Source organism: Chrysemys picta, chromosome 20, assembly GCF_011386835.1.
Source record: "Chrysemys picta bellii isolate R12L10 chromosome 20, ASM1138683v2, whole genome shotgun sequence".
Classification (NCBI taxonomy): Eukaryota; Metazoa; Chordata; order Testudines; family Emydidae; genus Chrysemys; species Chrysemys picta.
In genome coordinates, this window is record NC_088810.1 from 4,659,258 (window position 1) to 4,675,941 (window position 16,684).

The 16,684-nt window shown below is 55.7% G+C and overlaps 2 protein-coding genes across 2 annotated transcripts; both read left to right on the forward strand.

The window, feature by feature from the left end:
- The first annotated feature begins 638 nt into the window (after window positions 1-638).
- On the forward strand, window positions 639-13,041 carry LOC135976894 (sialic acid-binding Ig-like lectin 10). Its single transcript, XM_065574645.1, has 7 exons — window positions 639-654; window positions 9,137-9,541; window positions 9,681-10,001; window positions 11,472-11,525; window positions 11,966-12,229; window positions 12,538-12,603; window positions 12,732-13,041. The coding sequence occupies exons 1-7, from the start codon at window positions 639-641 to the stop codon at window positions 13,010-13,012; spliced, it is 1,407 nt and encodes a 468-aa protein (XP_065430717.1). The 3' UTR covers window positions 13,013-13,041.
- An 88-nt stretch (window positions 13,042-13,129) lies between these two features.
- Window positions 13,130-15,640, forward strand: SIGLECL1 (SIGLEC family like 1). The gene is made up of 5 exons (XM_065574646.1): window positions 13,130-13,139; window positions 13,444-13,749; window positions 13,959-14,052; window positions 14,313-14,487; window positions 15,449-15,640. Exons 1-5 carry the CDS (start codon window positions 13,130-13,132, stop codon window positions 15,638-15,640), a joined length of 777 nt encoding a protein of 258 aa, XP_065430718.1.
- The last annotated feature ends 1,044 nt before the right edge of the window (window positions 15,641-16,684 follow it).

A 16,684-nucleotide genomic window follows, 5' to 3' on the forward strand; every position in this document is an offset into this window, starting at 1 on the left:
CCTGACCCTCTGCAACCGGAATCCCCCTCTTCCACCACCTCGTTACGCATACAGCATACAGGGAAACTGAGGCACATACAGTATTCATGCAAAACACTCACGAAATCCCCCACTTTGTCATAGGTTGTGTTTAAAATAAAAATTTTGCGCAAATGTTCCATTTTCTAAAAACTAATAATGAGATGTTTTGGTTTTTAGAAAGGTTTCACAGAGATCTTGGCCGTTTAAAACTAATGATCACTAGAAAAAATTCACTGGCTAGGAAGTTGTCACAAAAAATATCCCACATTTTTCAATTCCCACCCCCTCTCCTCCACCTGCCATATTTTAAAATATACTGGTAATTAACCCTTGCCCTCCCATATCAGTAAGAAACGGACCCCAGTCCCCATGATCTCCATGTTATCAGCCATGTCAGGTTTCGATCTCGACCTGGCGGTTCCAAGATTTCCCAGTCAATCTCTTTTTTTCCTGCATCTGAACCTGGTAATTCCCAAGACCCAGGAAAAACACACGAATCAAATACTGAGCTCAATACAATGCACAAAGATCCCTTGCTCTGCACTGAGATGCGGCTGCATCTGGAGTGGGGTGTGGGGGCTGTTTATAGAAGAATCCTTTGCCCGGCTGGCGCAGAAATGCAGCCACCTCCAGGTAGGGCATCTGTTTAACAGCCACGGAGGGAAACCTCCTGGGCAGCTAATTAAAAAGAGTCTGAAACCAAATGGGGATTAACCAGAGGCAGAACGTAACAAACCAAACTAGGGGCCAGCCCGGACACCAGGGTTCCTGCCCCGGCTCTCACCCGAAGTACCAGGGGTCTGCCCTGATCCGCATGGATTCAGTGCAGCGAGTTCTAACCCACTAGACCCGGCAGCCACAGTCCCAGCAGGAATCTGCCCTGGGCTCGCCCCTTCCGCCACTGGCTGGGGACCTATGTCCATGCGGCCGCACCCCAGTGTTCAATGGGACCCTCTCCCCTGCTCTCCGCGGCTCTTACCCAGCCACGAACAGGGGCCGACCGGCCGGAGGTGGAGCAAACTCACCAACTAGAAACTTCCTGTTGTGGAAGATCCACTCAGCAACCAGCCTCCCAGCACAGCCGCCATGGCCCACACATGGGGGGCAGAGCTGACATGCCACTGCCCTGGGGCAGAGCGGGCCAGGGTCTGGCTGGGGTGGGAGACTTAGGAGGACCCGGACATCGGGGCTGGTCCCAATGCCCCTAGGGGGCACTGTGTTTCTTTTAGTCCTAGGTTTCTAGGTATCTCAACACCGGGCAAGGAGTCCTTGTATAAGCAGCCTGTGCACTCCACCTTAGAGGCAGCCACATCTCAGCACTGGGGAGAGGTCCCTATGTAAACAGCCCCCCAGGACCCAGCCCAGATTCAGCTGCATCTCAGCTCTTAAGTCAAAGGACGGAGTCTGTGGTGGTCCGTGGGATCCAGCTGCCTCTCCTGAGCCAGCCGATGACCCGGGTCCCATCACAAGGGAATCCCCAGACTCAGTGACCCAGGACCTGGGAGACATTTGAGGAACCTGAGACAGAAAACAAACGTCTGTGCTCAATGGTGCCTACTGGCATCTGCCCTGCTGAGAGACCCTAGAGGGGAAGGCCCCAGGTTCCATTCCTACGCCCCAGACCCAGCCAGTGCCCCACCCTGGGGCAGATCAGAGCTAGTGCCCCCTAGAGTGAGAAAGCCCTACGCCCCATTCCCCCTACCCCCAGCCAGCTCCCTGCGGGGGTCCAGAAGCCGACTGTCTGTTGATGCTGCCTGTGTCTGTGACAATCTCCCTCTTGCGTCAATGGCACCGAGATCTCCAGCCACTTGAACCGGCTTCAGCAAGACATCCTAGGGCCAGATTCACAAGCTGACTTCCCCTTCCTGTCTTGAAATCTCACATCTCACCGCAGCCCTCGCTCTGACACTTGCACCCTCTCCATCCCAGCCAGATCTCCACACTCACCTGACTCTTCCCATTGGAGTTGGGATTCACTAGCCGTCGTAAACAGGCATCTGCTGTTCCAGTGCGCTGTTCCTGGCCCCCCCACCCAAGAGGTGGATGCATCTCAGCTCCCAGTGAGCAACCCCTGGGCAGAGTCGCTGTGTGGCTGTTCCCCAGCTGCACTGCCTGGAGGTGGCTGCATCTCAGCTCAGGGTGAGTGATTAGTGTTTGCAGCATGTACAATATGATAAGAGGTGTGAGCTGCTATGTTCAAATATTATTGTGTGACTTGAAAAAGCAGTGATAAAGGGATAGAGCTGGGATGGGGGGCAGGAGCCCAACCTCCTTGGTTCTATCCCTGGCTCTGGGAAGGGAGTGGGGTCTAGTGGTCAGAGCAGTGGATCGGGGAGCCAGGACTCCTGGGTTCTGTCCCTGGCTCTGGGAGGGGAGCAGGGTCTAGTGGGTTACAGTGGGGGTTGGAGGCAGGGACTCAGGACTCCTGAGCTCTATTCCAGCTCTGGGAGGAGAGTGAGGTGTAGAAGGGCTCAAAGCCCAGACTTCTGGGTTCTATTTCCAGCCCCACAAGCAATATGCAGCCTCCCCCGTTGCAGGGAAATCGCAGGCAGCCCCAGCCACAGGGAGGGGAAGTGGACAGGATACTGGTGCTGTGGTTTCTGAGAGAGCATCTTCCTCCAACCCCCTCCTGTCCACACCCACTTCTACTTTCACATTCCCGTGCATGCCGCTTCTCCAGGCTCCGAGTCACAAACCCTGGGGAACCCGGGCTGCAGGGTCGGAGAACCAGATGCCAGGCCCCCTCTGCAGGTCTAGGGGTAAGTGGAACTAAGGTGGGGGAGGGAGCTGGACAGTCTATGGAGCCTGGGGTGCCCCTCAATGCCGACGGACAGCCCCTTCCCATCCCAGCCCTCGGCTCCCTGCCCCCACAACTCTGCCGGTGCCGCTCAAGCCCGAGCAGGGTCCCGTCCCAGGACTCCACCACTATGGGGACCACACTGGAGGCGTCGGCTCAGGGGGCCACGTACAACCTCATATCTCAGCCTCCTTCCCGAGAATGCCTGAAGGGAGCAGAGGGGTGGTGGGAAATTGAACAGCTGGGCGTTTCCCCCTTCCTGATGGGGATGGCTTTGGGGGGCAGGGAGTGCAGGCATTGCAGAGGGCAGCCCCGCAGGGATGGGGATGGAGGCTGGATCTCTCATGGCCGGCCCCAGGACAGCAGGGCCCGTCCCACCCTGCTCTGGCAGGGGATGGTGCATGGGCCACAGGGCATCCAGGCTGAGACCCGCCCAGCTCACTGCATTAGTGACCGGCCCCAAGGCTGCAGAACTCCATCCTTGAACCCCCCCTCTGATTGGCTGCCCTGACCACTTGCCCCACCTCCTGGAGAAGGGCAGCCAATTAGGGTGCTGCAGGAGGGAGGCAGCTCCCCCCTCTGGAGCTGAGAAGAGTTTTTAGGTATGGGAGGGAAAGGGGGGAGTGGCCTGTAACATTTTCATGGGGGTGCGACTAGCCATTGCTCTGTGCCATTTGCACAGAAAAGTAATTGGGAGGTGGGGAGTGGCTCATACCATCTTAAAAGGAAAGGAGGTGTGAGGAGTGAGTAGTCCACACCATTTTCATAGGGGAGGAGGGGAGACCAGTGAGTCGCCCATACCATTCTGACAGTAGTGGACGGGGGACCGGGGAAGGAGTGAGTGGCCCATACCATTCTCATGGGTAAAGAAGAGGTAAGAGGGAATGGCCCAAATCATATTAACAGATGAGAAGGGGGGGAAGGTGTGAGGAGAGTCGCAGCAGCAGAAGGAGCAGCGTGGAGTGGGGGTGGGGCAGACAGCTGTGGGGCAGGGAGGGCAGGATTATTGCCCCGCCCTGGCTGCAGAGCGGGGAGCCATCAGCTCTCTGCATTCCCCCTCCCCCTCCCGGGACGCTTTACCCACATCCAGGCCATCTGTCTCAACTGGATCCCTGCAGAACCGAGCCACTCACCGTGTGGGGGGCGCACCACCACCGGTGGGGGGGGGGTGAGCCAACGGGCCGCAAACAAAAGGGCTTGCAAAGACACAAATCTGTGTATTTTAAAAGCCAATCTCAGGATATTTCTACCAAACCTTGGGATTTATTAGTGAATACTGGGGGGAGGAGGGGAGTTGTCATCATGTTCACATTAAATCTCAAGATTTTTTAGTGAATCCTAGAATCACAGACCCTAAGGGGAGCACCTTCCATTTGTCCTTGATGAATTTCATTGTGTCGTCTACAGTCCAGTTCTGCAATTTATCGAGGTTCTTCTGAATTTTAGCTCTGTCCTCCAAAGTGTTGGCAACTCCCCCCAGCTTTCTGTCATCTGCAGATCTGATCAGTCTGCTCCCTAGTCTTACATCCAGGTCATTGATAAAGATGTTAAACAGCACAGGACCCAGAACAGATCCCTGTGGAGCCCCACTTGGGACCTCCCTCCAGTCCAATATCGTTTTATTAACAGTTACTCATTGTTTGCGGTTGTTTAACCAGTTATGTATCCACTTAATGGTAATGGACCCACATTTCTCCATAGGAACAGCCATTCTGGGTTAGAACAAAGGTCCATCTAGCTCAGTATCTTGTCTTTCAATAGTAGCCAATGCCACATGCCTCAGAGGGAATGAACAGAACAGGTAATCATCAAGTGATCCGTCCCCTGTCTCCCATTCCCGCTTCTGGCAAACAGAGGCTAAGGACACCATCCCTCTCCATCATGGCTAATAGCCATTGATGGATTTTGTTACCAGCTTTGCCTCTGACTTTTGGGTACTTTGGGGTACACTCATTTATGAGGGTTACTCTTCTGGGTCGGAGGGTCTGTATTTCTATGGAGCTCTACTTCTCCCTGCTGCAAGTCCCCTGCCAATAGAGCTGTCCTGCAGGACCTAGGTTCCCCAGGGCTGGGTTCTTCCAGCCCCAGAATCAGATGAACACCCACATAAACACACACACACTTTAACAGAGCGCATCTGAGAGGAATGGGTTAATCAGAACTTCCAAGCTGACCCCTTATATGTCCCTGGACTCAGCTGATTGGATCGAGCAGCATCTCCAAGCTGTCACCCTCATATGTCCCACGTTCAGGATGTGCCTACCCCCACTGTAACGTTACAATTGTTCTGGTAGTAACCCACGTGATGAGCAAACCCCACAGGATTTTTGGGTGATGAAGGGATCTTTTAGCTTAGGTATGAGGAGCATTGCTACAGAACGAATGAGGAAACCAAAAAACACCCATGGGGTGGGAGGGGAGAGAGAGAGAAGCAACCAGTTTAATCATGAAAGTTATTTATTGGCAGGAAATAACCACTGGGGAGCCAAACCAAAAAAACAGATTTAATATTAAATCTAACTTAAATTTGATTGTAAAAGTCAGGTTTACAAAACTATAACTGATCACACAAGTCAGGGTCAGAAGGCTACACCTAGAGAGAGAGAGAGATGGGTTCTCACCGCTCCATGAAGCTTGACTCAATCAGGGGTCCCAGGTGATGGTGGTAGCTCAGGGTCCTGAGTGCTGGAGTCAGGCAGAGCCCCCAGCATGATCAGTCAGGAGAAGATGGAACTGATGCAGCTGTTGGATCCAGGCATGAGAACACTGACTGGAGTGTGGGTCGGGGTTTTTGTAAAGAAAGAATAATAGTTCAAGGGAAAACACTAGATTTGTTTGTGTGTAAACACGCGAGAATACCAAAGTTGTTTTGTTCAAGCTAGACATGTGAGCTGATCATTCCTGGCTTTGGGTGGTGTTCCTTGGAGGGAGCTCATAATGTATTTCACTATTTTCGATACCAATAAAGGATTCATTACTAGAATTGGTCTGATAACTGCTGAGCTGGGTGTGTGCAGGTGTGGGCTAATTAACATCTGGAGCAGAGATCCCCCATCATGCATTGCTTCCCTGCTTTTCTGGTCCCAGAGTTCAGTGTGGTTCTTGCCTGGCAATCTCTGTTCTCCATTCTGTAAGCTAATGGAGATACCTCCCTGTCCCATCTTCGATTCAAATGAGGCTAGGGGAGTTTCCTTAATTCTGTCATTGTTGTCACAGGGGTTGAGGTGTGTCTCCCACTGGCTTTCCATTGCTTTTTGTAAGTCTTTCTTCTGATGCAGGTTTGGTTCAAGCAGAGGCTGGGGGGTCTTCTGTCTTTCATGAGTCAGACAGACTGGGTACTGCACCCTAGTTCCCCAAGAACACAGAGCTGCTAGGTAATAACCTGTCCTCCATGAATTTACCCAGTTCTTTTTCAACCCTGTTATAGTTTTGGCCTTCACAACATCCTCTGGCAAAGAGTTCCACAGGTTGACTGTGCGTTGTGTGAAGAAATTCTTCCTTTTGTTTGTTTTAAACCTGCTGCCCATTAATTTCATTTGGGGACTCCTAGTTCTTGTGTTATGGGAAGAAGTAAATAACACTTCCTTATTTTCTCCACACCTGTCATGATCAGATAGATCTTTATCATATCCTCGCTTAGTCATCTCTTTTCCAAGCTGAACAGTCCCAGTCTTATTAATCTCTCCTCATATGGAAGCTGTTCCATACCCCTCATCATTTTTGTTGCCCTTTTCTGAACCTTTTCCAATTCCAATTTGAGATAGGGCCACCAGAACTGCACGCAGTATTCAAGATGTGGGTGTACCATGGATTTATATAAAGGCAATATGATATTTTCTGTCTTATGAACTATCCCTTTCTTAATGATTCCCAACATTGTGTTCACTTTTTTGATGGCCGCTGCACATTGAATGGGCGTTTTCAGCGAACTATCCACAATGACTCCAAGATAACATAAGAACATAAAAAGATAAGGATGGCCAGACTGGGTCAGACCAATGGTCCATCTAGCCCAGTATCCTGTCTTCCGACAGTGGCCAGTGCCAGGTGCCCCAGATGGAGTGAACCTAACAGGTAATGATCAAGTGATCTCTCTCCTGCCATCCATCTCCACCCTCTGACAAACAGAGGCTAGGGACACCATTCCTTACCCATCGTGGCTAATAGCCATTAATGGACTTAACCTCCATGAATATATCTAGTTCTCCTTTAAACCCTGTTATAGTCTTCCTTGAGTGGTAGTACCTCATTTTATAGCTATAGTTGGGATTATGTTTTCCAATGTGCATTACTTTGCATTTATTAACATTGAATTTATCTGCCATTTTGTTGCCCAGTCACCCAGTTTTGTGAGATCCTTTGTAGCTCTTTGCTGTCAGCTTTCAACTTAACTATCTTGAGTACGTTTGTATCATCTGCAAATTTTGCTACCTTACTGTTGACCCCTTTTTCCAGATCGTTTACGAATATGTTGAACAATACTGGTCCCAATACAGATCCCTGGGGGACACCACTATTTACCTCTCTCCATTGTAAAAATTGACCATTTATTCCTATCCTTTAACTATCTTTAACCAGTTACTGATCCAGGAAATGACCTTCCCACTTATCCCATGAAAGCTTACTTTGCTTAAGAGCCTTTCGGAAGGGATGTTTGCAAAGGCTTTCTGAAAATTTAAGTACATCAAAAAATTCTAATAGATTGGTGAGGCATGATTTCCCTTTACAGAAACCATGTTGACTCTTCTCCAACAAAGTGTATTCATTATGCATCTGATAATTCTGTTCTTTACTGTAGTTTCAAACAGTTTGCCCAGCTCTGAAGTTAGGCTTAGTGGCCTCTAATTGCTGGAATCACCTCCAGAGCCTTCTTTAAAAATTGGGGTCACATTAGCTATCCTCCAGTCATCTCGCACAGAAGCTGATTTAAATGATAGGTTACATACGACAGTAAGTAGTTCTGCAATCTTACATTTGAGTTCCTTCAGATGTCTTATCCAGCTTATGTAGGAGGAAGTCATGTTGGACGCTGTCAAAAGCCTTGCTGAAGTCCAATTTTATTATTTCCACTTCTTTCCCCCTGCCAGCAACCAGTTACCTCGTCAAAGAAGGAAATCAAGCTGGTTTGGAAAGATTTGTTCTTGGTGAATCCATGCTGGTGATCACCCTTTCGTCCTCACAAATTGAAGGTTTTGTACATTGCTCTAGTAGCTTTCCATTTGTCGAGGTCAGGCTGACTGTTCTATAGTTCCCGGCTCCTCCTTTTTCCCCTTTTAAAGATGGCCACTCTGTTAGCCCTTCTCCCATCTTCTGGGACCTCTCCTGGCAGCCATCAGTTTGCAAATATTATTGCCAGTGGCTCCAAGATTTCTTGAACAGTGTCATGCCCCACTGATTTGAATTCATTTAAATTGGTCGGAACATCTCTGACGTGTTATTTACTTATCCCGATCTGCAGCCCTTCCCCTTTGTTGTCTGTGGTAACTTCAGTGGTCACCCGCTCACTTGTTAATTTTTGTGGGAAGACTGAAACAAAGCAGGCCTTCCGATGATCTTCTGATACCAGCTCGGGATTTTCTGGCATATCTTGTGATTCTTAGAGCAAATCTCTCTTTTTTGGTGTGTGCCAATTTAAGGATTCTTTTAGCCCACGGTCTCTCAGGACTGTCTGGTGATTTGGGGATTGGGGGGGGGGTCACTGCGCTGCCAGAAGTCCCAGATCAGCCCCCCGCAGAGCCCAGCAGTACTGATGGTCCCCCAGGCAGATCTGTCCTCCCCAAACAACCTCTGCTCTTACACTTCCCACCCCCCGTCTGTCTCTAGGTCTGTCCCAGCCAGACGCCCCAGCCATGGGCAGAGCCCTGCTGTCACAGCAGGATTCAAGAGAGTGGGAGCTCCGGGCTCAGGGCACCCCCTGGAGAGCAGGGGGTCCTGCCACACTGAGGGTCCTGATCCTCGCCCTGCTCTGGAGGGGTAAGTAAGCAGCACCTGCAGCCCCAGTGCAGGGGGAAGGGCAGAACTTCGCTGAGCGGTGCCAGGACTGTCACAGAGTTTGGAAAGGAGACTGGCCAGAGGGGGAGGGGAGCCCAGTGCCCCACTGTGGTGCTAGGGGGGCACTGAGTGACAGGGAGCAGACAGGGGGCTCGATGGAGGGAGGAATGGAAACTAAATGGAGTGAGAATTGGTCAAAGACCCAGGGCTGGGCTCGCAGGGGGCTGCACGTCTGGAGTGAGGGGAACCGGCAGAGCTGTTGGGGAAGCTCAGGGTTGGTCTCTGCTCTCTATGGGTCCCACTTCAATCCCTGTCTGTCCCCTGCAGGGTCCCTGTCCCTGGAGTCTGGTTATTCCCTCATGGTGCTGCAGTCGGTGTCGGTGCAGGAGGGTCTCTGTGTTCTCATCCCCTGCAACTTCACGTACCCAGCCTCATATGACACCAACAATCCCAAACACCAGCTTTACGGATACTGGTTCAAGGATCCAGTCGATGTGCACAATGATCCGCCTGTGGCCAGCAATGACCCCAGCCGGAAAGTGTCGCAAGACACCCAGGGCCGGTTCCGGCTGACGGGGGATCCGGCGCCCGGCGACTGCTCCCTGCAAATCAGCGACGCCCGAGGGACGGATGCAGGGAGATATTTCCTTAGAGTCGAGAAAGGAGACTTTAAATACAGTTACCGCACCAATAACGATCACACTTACCCTATGCTAGAGATCTCCGTGCCAGGTAAGAGCAGCCACAGTCACCACTCATCAGTCCCCCTGAGCCAGCCAATGCCCGCCCTGGGGCCAGATTGGAGCAGCGCCCCTATAGGGGAAAGGCCCCATGTCCCCGAGTGATTCTCTCCCCTCTTGACATATCTCAGGGCTGATGGAGGAGCCAGAGATCCAGATCTCGCCAGCGTGGGGGCCGCCAGGGACGCTGCTGGCTGGGGAGCCAGTGAATGTGACCTGCACGGCCCCCGGGCGCTGCTCCGGGCCCCCTCCCCAAGTCACCTGGACGGGGCCGTTCTGCGACACAGCCTGGAACGTCTCAGCCCAGCTGGCAAACGGTACTTGGACCCACAGCTCTGAGCTCAGCTTCACGCCCACCCCGGGGGACCATGGCAAAGAGCTCGTCTGCACCGTCAACTACAGCTCAGCACAGGGACCTTCCACCCGCAGAACCATCCGGCTCCACGTCGACTGTGAGTGACCCACTAGCCCCTCGATGCCGGCCCCCAGCTCCCTACCCACCCCTGGGCTATCCCAGCCCTGCCCTCCATCCCCTCCCCAACCCTGCCCTGTGCTGGGATCCCCACCCCCCACCATGCAGCCTCAACCAATTCTACTCCAGGCCCCTTCCCTCCACACCATGCAACCCCTTCTCCCTTGGGATCTTCACCCTTCCTGCCCCCCTTGGCTATGGCTCCCCTCTCTACCCCCGACCTGCCCTGCCCCCAGAATCCTCCTGTGCTGCGATCCACACCCTCCATTCCAATCCCACCTTGTTGCGATTTCTCCTCGCACCAACCACCCCAGTTCCCCCTGAGATCCCACCGGGCTGTCCCACTGCGTCTCCTCCACCCCCTCCCCTTTCTGCCGGGATCGGTGGATGCTCTATATGGGGCAGAGTGTTATTGGGACTCAGTCACTGTCCAGCACTAAACACACTCCGGGGTCGGTGCCCAGAGACCTCGGCCTGCCCTGCCCCAGGGAAACCCCCATTGAATGGCTTGTGACCCTCGCGCTGCAGATCCAGGGTAGAGGGGAAATCAGCGGCTGTCTTTGCGAGGTGAAGGATCAAATCAGGCATCAGTGTAAGGATGGCCCTTGTTCCCTTCAGCCGGAGGGAGCTTTAGAAGGAACCCGCCCCATAGTCCCCCGCCCATGTCTGAGCCCAGGCCCCAGCCTGACCCCGAACATCTACACAGACCTCGGAGGAAACGTCCACACTGCAATCGAAGACCCACAGCCCGAGCCCCCCGAATCCAACCCAACGGACCCATGCTCTGAGTTCCGGGTGTTGCTTTTCCCCACCCCTCTGGGTGCAGCCGGGTAGCCAAGCAGCAAAATACCCAATCCTGGCCAGTCAAGCCCGGGGGCGAAAGGAGAGGGCTGGGGAGAGATGAACCGAGGGAGGAAAGCAAAGGACCCATGACGGGGGTGTCTGATGTCCCTGGTGGTGGCTGGGTCTGGGGTGGGGGTGTGAGTGGGGTTATTTAGACCCCTGGCTCTGTCCCCCCCTTGGGAGGACACGTTTGAGGAGCAGGACGCTGAATGCCCGGGCACCCGGCAGACAGTGGCACCGAGATGGTGACGCTCGCTTCAGTACCCAGGCTGGAGCAGCTCGGCCTCTCGTTAGTGCCTCTACCAATTAGGCTGAATTTTGACCCACTGGTTTTGGTCCCTTGGGTTTCAATTCCCCATGGTTCTGGTTCCCTGGCGCGGCCCTAACCCGGCCCCTGGGTTCTGTTCAGCGCCTCTTGGGTGGGGCTCAGTCGGGTCTGTCACTTCCCTTCCCCGCCCACGGGTCTTGTGCACTTCAGGGACTTTCCCGTCCCCCAGCTGAGCTCTCAGCGAGGGTCCATGTCTAGGCTCGGTGATCACTAGTGACCCTCCCACCCCGCCCGGTGCTCTCCAGCCCCCTGATCCCCTCTGTCTGGTTTGTGTTACAGACCCACCCGGGCCCCCCAACATCACTGGGAACCTGACCAGGAACGGACGCCCTGGTGAGAGGCCGCGCTGTGAGCCCCGGGAATCAGCGAGTGCCTCCTAGTCACACTCTGCCCGTGCTCAGGGCCAGGCGCCAGGATCAGCCAGGCCAGGCTGGTCTGTGCCCGGAGGGGAGAGCCCGAGGAAGCTGCACGGCTGTGGGGAGAGTGGTGGGGAGAGCGGGCCTGGTTCCCTCAGTCTCCAGACCCCCAGACAGAATTAAGGGTGTGCTGGGCAGTGGGGAGGAGATGGGTCAGGGACTGATCTCTGCAACGGAGACCTGCTGCCATGGAAAGGCACCGAGATTGTGCACCCACCACAGAGGGGCCATGTCTCAGCGCTGGGTGAGGCGTCCCTGTATAAACAGCCCCCAGGTCCCACCCCAGTGGTGGCTGCATCTCAGCTCCTTAGTGGGGGATCTCTGGGGGGATCAAACCCACCTGCTCGTCTCTTCCAGTGCCAGATGTGTGGGGAGCTGAGGGCAACGTCGTGTCTCTGGAGACCCAGGAGGGCGACTCCCTGAGCCTGAGCTGTGAGGCTTCGAGCAGACCCGAGTCCAACCTGAGTTGGGCCAAGGGGAACGAGTCCCTCAGCCCCGGCCAGGGAGGGGCCGGGCACCTGGAGCTGCCGAATCTCAGCAGAGGAGACGCTGGGGAGTATCGGTGCTGGGCGAAGAATTCCTACGGGTTGGCCAGCCGGGTCCTGCGTGTGGACGTGCAGTGTAAGACACTAGGGGGCGCTGTGCCACACAGAGGGGCCTTAGTGGAGGGTATTGGGCTGCAGGGGGCAGGTGGTCAGTAGGGGGCGCTGTGCTGCAGGGGGTGGGCTGGGGGTCAGTACAGGGTGCTGTGCTGCAGGGGGCAGGTGGGGGATCCACGGGGGGTGCTGGGCTGCAGTGGGGGCAGGGGGGGCAGTGGGGTGTGCTGGTCTGCGGGGAGGGGCAGGGGGTCAGTGGGGGGTGCTGGGCTGTGCAGCAGGGGTTCTGTGTGGGGCTCTCTCCAATCTAATACTTTGCCGTGGGTATTTCAGCTCTAGAGAAGACTCTGCAAATCACTGTCTCCAGAGCTAACAGGAGCGACCCCCAGCTATTCCAAGGTATCACTAGGGGGCAGAGAGTGGAGCACGGGGCCTTTCCCCTCTAGGGGCACCGGCCCCGAACCAGTCCCCAGGCAGGGACTGGCTGGCTCAGGCTGTGAGTGGCTCCGTGTTATTTATATTCCCAGATCCTGGCATCGTGGTGGGGAACAGGTCACAGCTTACGGCCCGGGAGGGCGACTCCCTGCGGTTCCTCTGCTCAGTCTCCAGCAACCCCCCTGCTGCGCTGGGCTGGGTGAGGGGGGGCCGAGCCGTCGAGGGTGCCTGCCCCATGGAGGAGAATCAGCTGCGGCTGGAGCTGCCCAACATGACAGCCGAGGACGGGGGGCTGTACGGGTGCTGGGCCCAGAACGAGGAGAGCTCTGCCCAGGGGACGTTCCAGCTGCTCGTCGAGTGTGAGTGGGGTTAACCCCAAGACGCTGACACTGGAGAGTAGCAGTGTTAATCTGTGGGACTCCTCGCCACTGAATCCTAGCAGGTGTCACAGGTGCCTGGCCCCTTTAAACGGAGACAGTGCGAACCCCCCATGTGCCATAGTTAATTAGCTGCTTCGAGGGCAGCCCCAAGGGGGGCAGCTGAGGCTTGAACCGACTCCTAGTCTGTCTACGAGGGCCGTGAGCGCCCAGACTGAGGGCAGAGAAGCTGGAGGGTTGGTGTGAAGCACTGCTGGCCGAGAATGGGGCCAGATCAGCACCCAGGGGCCGGCTGAAGGGATGTCCCAGGGCAGAAGAACCCACAGGACTCCCTGCCACTGGATATTAGCAGGTTAATCTGTGGGACTCCCTGCCACTGGGTTTTTCTCTCTCTGACTATTCTTGCTGTGTCTCCTGCTGTCCCCAGACAGCCCCCGGCCGGGGACTGGGCTGAACTCGTCCTGCCAGCGCCAGGGGCCCAGTGTCAGCTGCAGCTGCTCCCTGCACTCCCACCCCCCACCACGGCTCCAGTGGCAGGTGGACGGGGAGCCCGTGGCTGGGAACAGCAAGCCGGGGGCCCTGCAGGTCAGCTCGTGGACCCAGGGGGATGAGGCCGTCAGCACCCTGAGCTGGACGGGGAGTGGGGACGGGGGACCCCGTATCTTCTGCCTCGGCTCCAACCCCCACGGGAACTACACCGCCCTGCACTTTGACTTCAGCCTCCCACGGAGAGGTGAGACATTCGGACTCCTGGGTTCTCTCCCCAGCCCTGGAAGAAGAGTGGGGTCTGGGTGTTGGAAGCAGGGGAGTTGGGAAACAGGACTCCCAGATACTATCCACAGACCTGGGAGGGGAGTGGGGTCTAGTGGGAAGAGCAGGGGGCCGGGAGCCAGGACTCCTGGGTTCTCTCCCAGCCGTGCCCTGTGCTGTGTGTTTTTGCAGGTGCGGAGGAGCCTGGCAAGCTGCTGGGCGTCGGGGTGGCCTGTGGGCTGGGGATCGCTGTCGGCTTCTTCCTTCTCGGTCTCTGTGTGATCAAGTGAGTCTGACGCCTCCTGTCCTGACCTGCACCTGCCTCCCACCCCGCTAAGATCTCACTGAGATCCCCTGCCATCTCCCCTGCACTATTCCAGCCCCTCCCGCAGTGAGATCCCCCAACCCCTCTCCCTGGCCTATCCCAGTCCCCTGCGCTTTAGCCTCTCATACTGGGCTGCCACCTTCCTCCCTCCCCACGGAGCTATTCTACACCCGCCCCCCCACCCCTGTCTCATGAGTCCATCCTGATCCGCCTTCCCACAGGCTGCGGGGCCGGGAGCCGGCGCCCCCCAGTGCTGAGGCAGGGGAGATGGCTAACGGGATCCAGGCAGAGCACACGGACGACGACGCCAGCCTGATCTACAGTAACATCCCCACCATGCCCATGGTATGTACCTGGGGGGAGTGGGGGACCAAGCCCACATGCCCTTTCCACCCTGTCTCTGCCCCCCTCCATTTCTCCTCCTCCCTCCCCCCGGCTTTCCCACCCCCTTAATGAATGCATGAATATAAGCCAGGCTTTGAGTAGGGCACCCAACCCTCCCATGCATGCCTGGTACAAGAAATGCACCCCTGCCACCAGCCTGGGCTCCCGGAACTGCATGGGATTGGGTCCTGCATGCAGAAAATGCACCTCATCCCTCGGGTCTCACTTAGAGGGGAGGACATGCAGCGAATGCATTCATGTGAATTCACAAAGTGCACAGGACTAGATTGGGGCTGGAATGCTGGTAACTCCCGGGCATCTCCTGGATGCACCAACCGGGCAAGAAATGTATTTCTGCAGCTGCCTGCTATGGTATCAGGTGCTTGTCATCAGACAGTGCATGCAGCATGCTCTGTGTCTGTTGCACCCTTCAGAGAATGCCTCAGCATAGTCTATGCAACCACGAGATGCGTGGGATCAAATCATGAATGCACAGTGCATAAAATGCACACAGCCCCATGTGTCTTGCTAATGCATGGCCAGTACAGGTAATGCAGAGAATGCATTAACTTACCTGGTGCTGCCCCAAGACGCATGAGATCAGTTCACGCATCCTCGGAGCATGAAATCCAGTCAATACATTTCCTAAACCTGTTCTGTGATGAGATGCATGAGATGAAATCCTGCATGCGTGGTGCATGAAATGCGCACACCCACATACATCTTGCTAATGCATGGCCTGTACAGCTGAGGCAGCGAATGCATTAACCGAGCTGGTGCTGGCGTGGGATTGGCTCATGCGTGCAGCGAATGTGAAACACCCAATCCCACCTCTCTTGCTAGTGCACACCCGATGCAGGAAATGCATTTGCACGGAGGGTGGGGGAAACGAGGCCTGGGGCAGCCCATGCAATCAGCTCAGCAGGGTGGATGCAAGTCTCTGCCTGGTGTCTCTGCCTTGCTCCTCACTCAGCATCACAAGACTCCAGCCGCCCACCGGACCAAAGGCGTCGAGGACGGGGCTGCAGCAGCACAGGCCCCGCTAGGCCCCGGGGAGCTGGAGGAGCTGCACTATGCCGCCATCGACTTCTCCAAGCTGCAGCGCAAAGGAGGGGAGCCTCCGGAGGCCGCAGCCACAGAATATTCCGAGGTCCGGCGGAAATAGCCCCTTAGCGCCATGGGCCCAGGCTGGGCATCTCTGGCCTGTCCAGTGCAGGGGGGGGGTCACAATCAGGGGGAAAGGGGAAAGGGGTCGGCCCAGGACTGGAAACCTGGGTGCAACTCCCTGCTCCGCCCCAGACTCAGGGCAGAGTCAACTAGGCCTTGGAGATTCTGGAGCGCTGCATTGTGGGGAAGTATCCCAGAGTCCTCTGCAGCTGGGTCCCAAAGCCTGCCCCCTCCCAAACCCCACTGCCCCCAGGGGAAAGAGCGTCTCACCCCTCAGCCATAGATCATCTCTCTTCTACCCTGCCTGAGCCCTCACCCACTCGCTTCACAGATGGACAGGACTTTCACGCTCAGGGGCAGCAGCTGGCAGGAGCTAGGGTGACCAGACAGTAAATGTGAAAAATCAGGACGGGGGTGGGGGGTAATAGGAGCCTATACACAGTGGTGAGCTGGAGCCGGTTCTCGGGAACCGGTTGTTAAATTTAGAAGCCCTTTTAGAACCGGTTGTCCCGCGGGAATCGGTTGTTACGTTTTTGGCAGTTCATCACTGCCTATACAGCAACTCCTCACTTAACGTCCTCCCGCTTAACATTGTTTCAAAGTTACGTTGCTGCTCCATTAGGGAACATGCTCCCTTATAAGGTTGTTTGGCTGACTTTACAAGGGACTTTATAAGGGAGCATTGCACAAGTTCCTCTTCTCCACCTCCTCCCCCTTCCTCCCTTCCTCCCTTCCTCCCTCCCTCCCAGCACTTCCCCTTCAAAGCTGGCTGGAGAGAAGCAGTGGTTTGATGGGGGAAACGCCGCTTCTCTCCAGCCGCTGGCTGCGCGGCTGCCCCTGCTTCTCCTGAGTCCTCGGGCCTGTGCTCACACCCTGCGCTCCCTACCGCACCCTAACTCCCTCCCAGAACTCGCATCCCACCCTGCGCGCCCTCCCACATCCTAACTCCCTCCCAGACCCCGCACCCCCACCCTGCGCGCCCTCCCACACCCTAACTCGCTCGCAGACCCTGCACGGCCACCATGAGTGCCCTCCCGCACCT

What these genes read in the sequence shown, in the direction of transcription:
- LOC135976894 (XM_065574645.1), top strand. An exon ending in GACCAGGAACGGACGCCCTG is followed by an intron (nt 11,526 to 11,965) that starts GTGAGAGGCCGC and finishes CGTCTCTTCCAG; the next exon opens with TGCCAGATGTGTGGGGAGCT. An exon ending in CCTGCGTGTGGACGTGCAGT is followed by an intron (nt 12,230 to 12,537) that starts GTAAGACACTAG and finishes TGGGTATTTCAG; the next exon opens with CTCTAGAGAAGACTCTGCAA.
- SIGLECL1 (XM_065574646.1), top strand. An exon ending in CTTCAGCCTCCCACGGAGAG is followed by an intron (nt 13,750 to 13,958) that starts GTGAGACATTCG and finishes GTGTTTTTGCAG; the next exon opens with GTGCGGAGGAGCCTGGCAAG. An exon ending in CTCGGTCTCTGTGTGATCAA is followed by an intron (nt 14,053 to 14,312) that starts GTGAGTCTGACG and finishes GCCTTCCCACAG; the next exon opens with GCTGCGGGGCCGGGAGCCGG.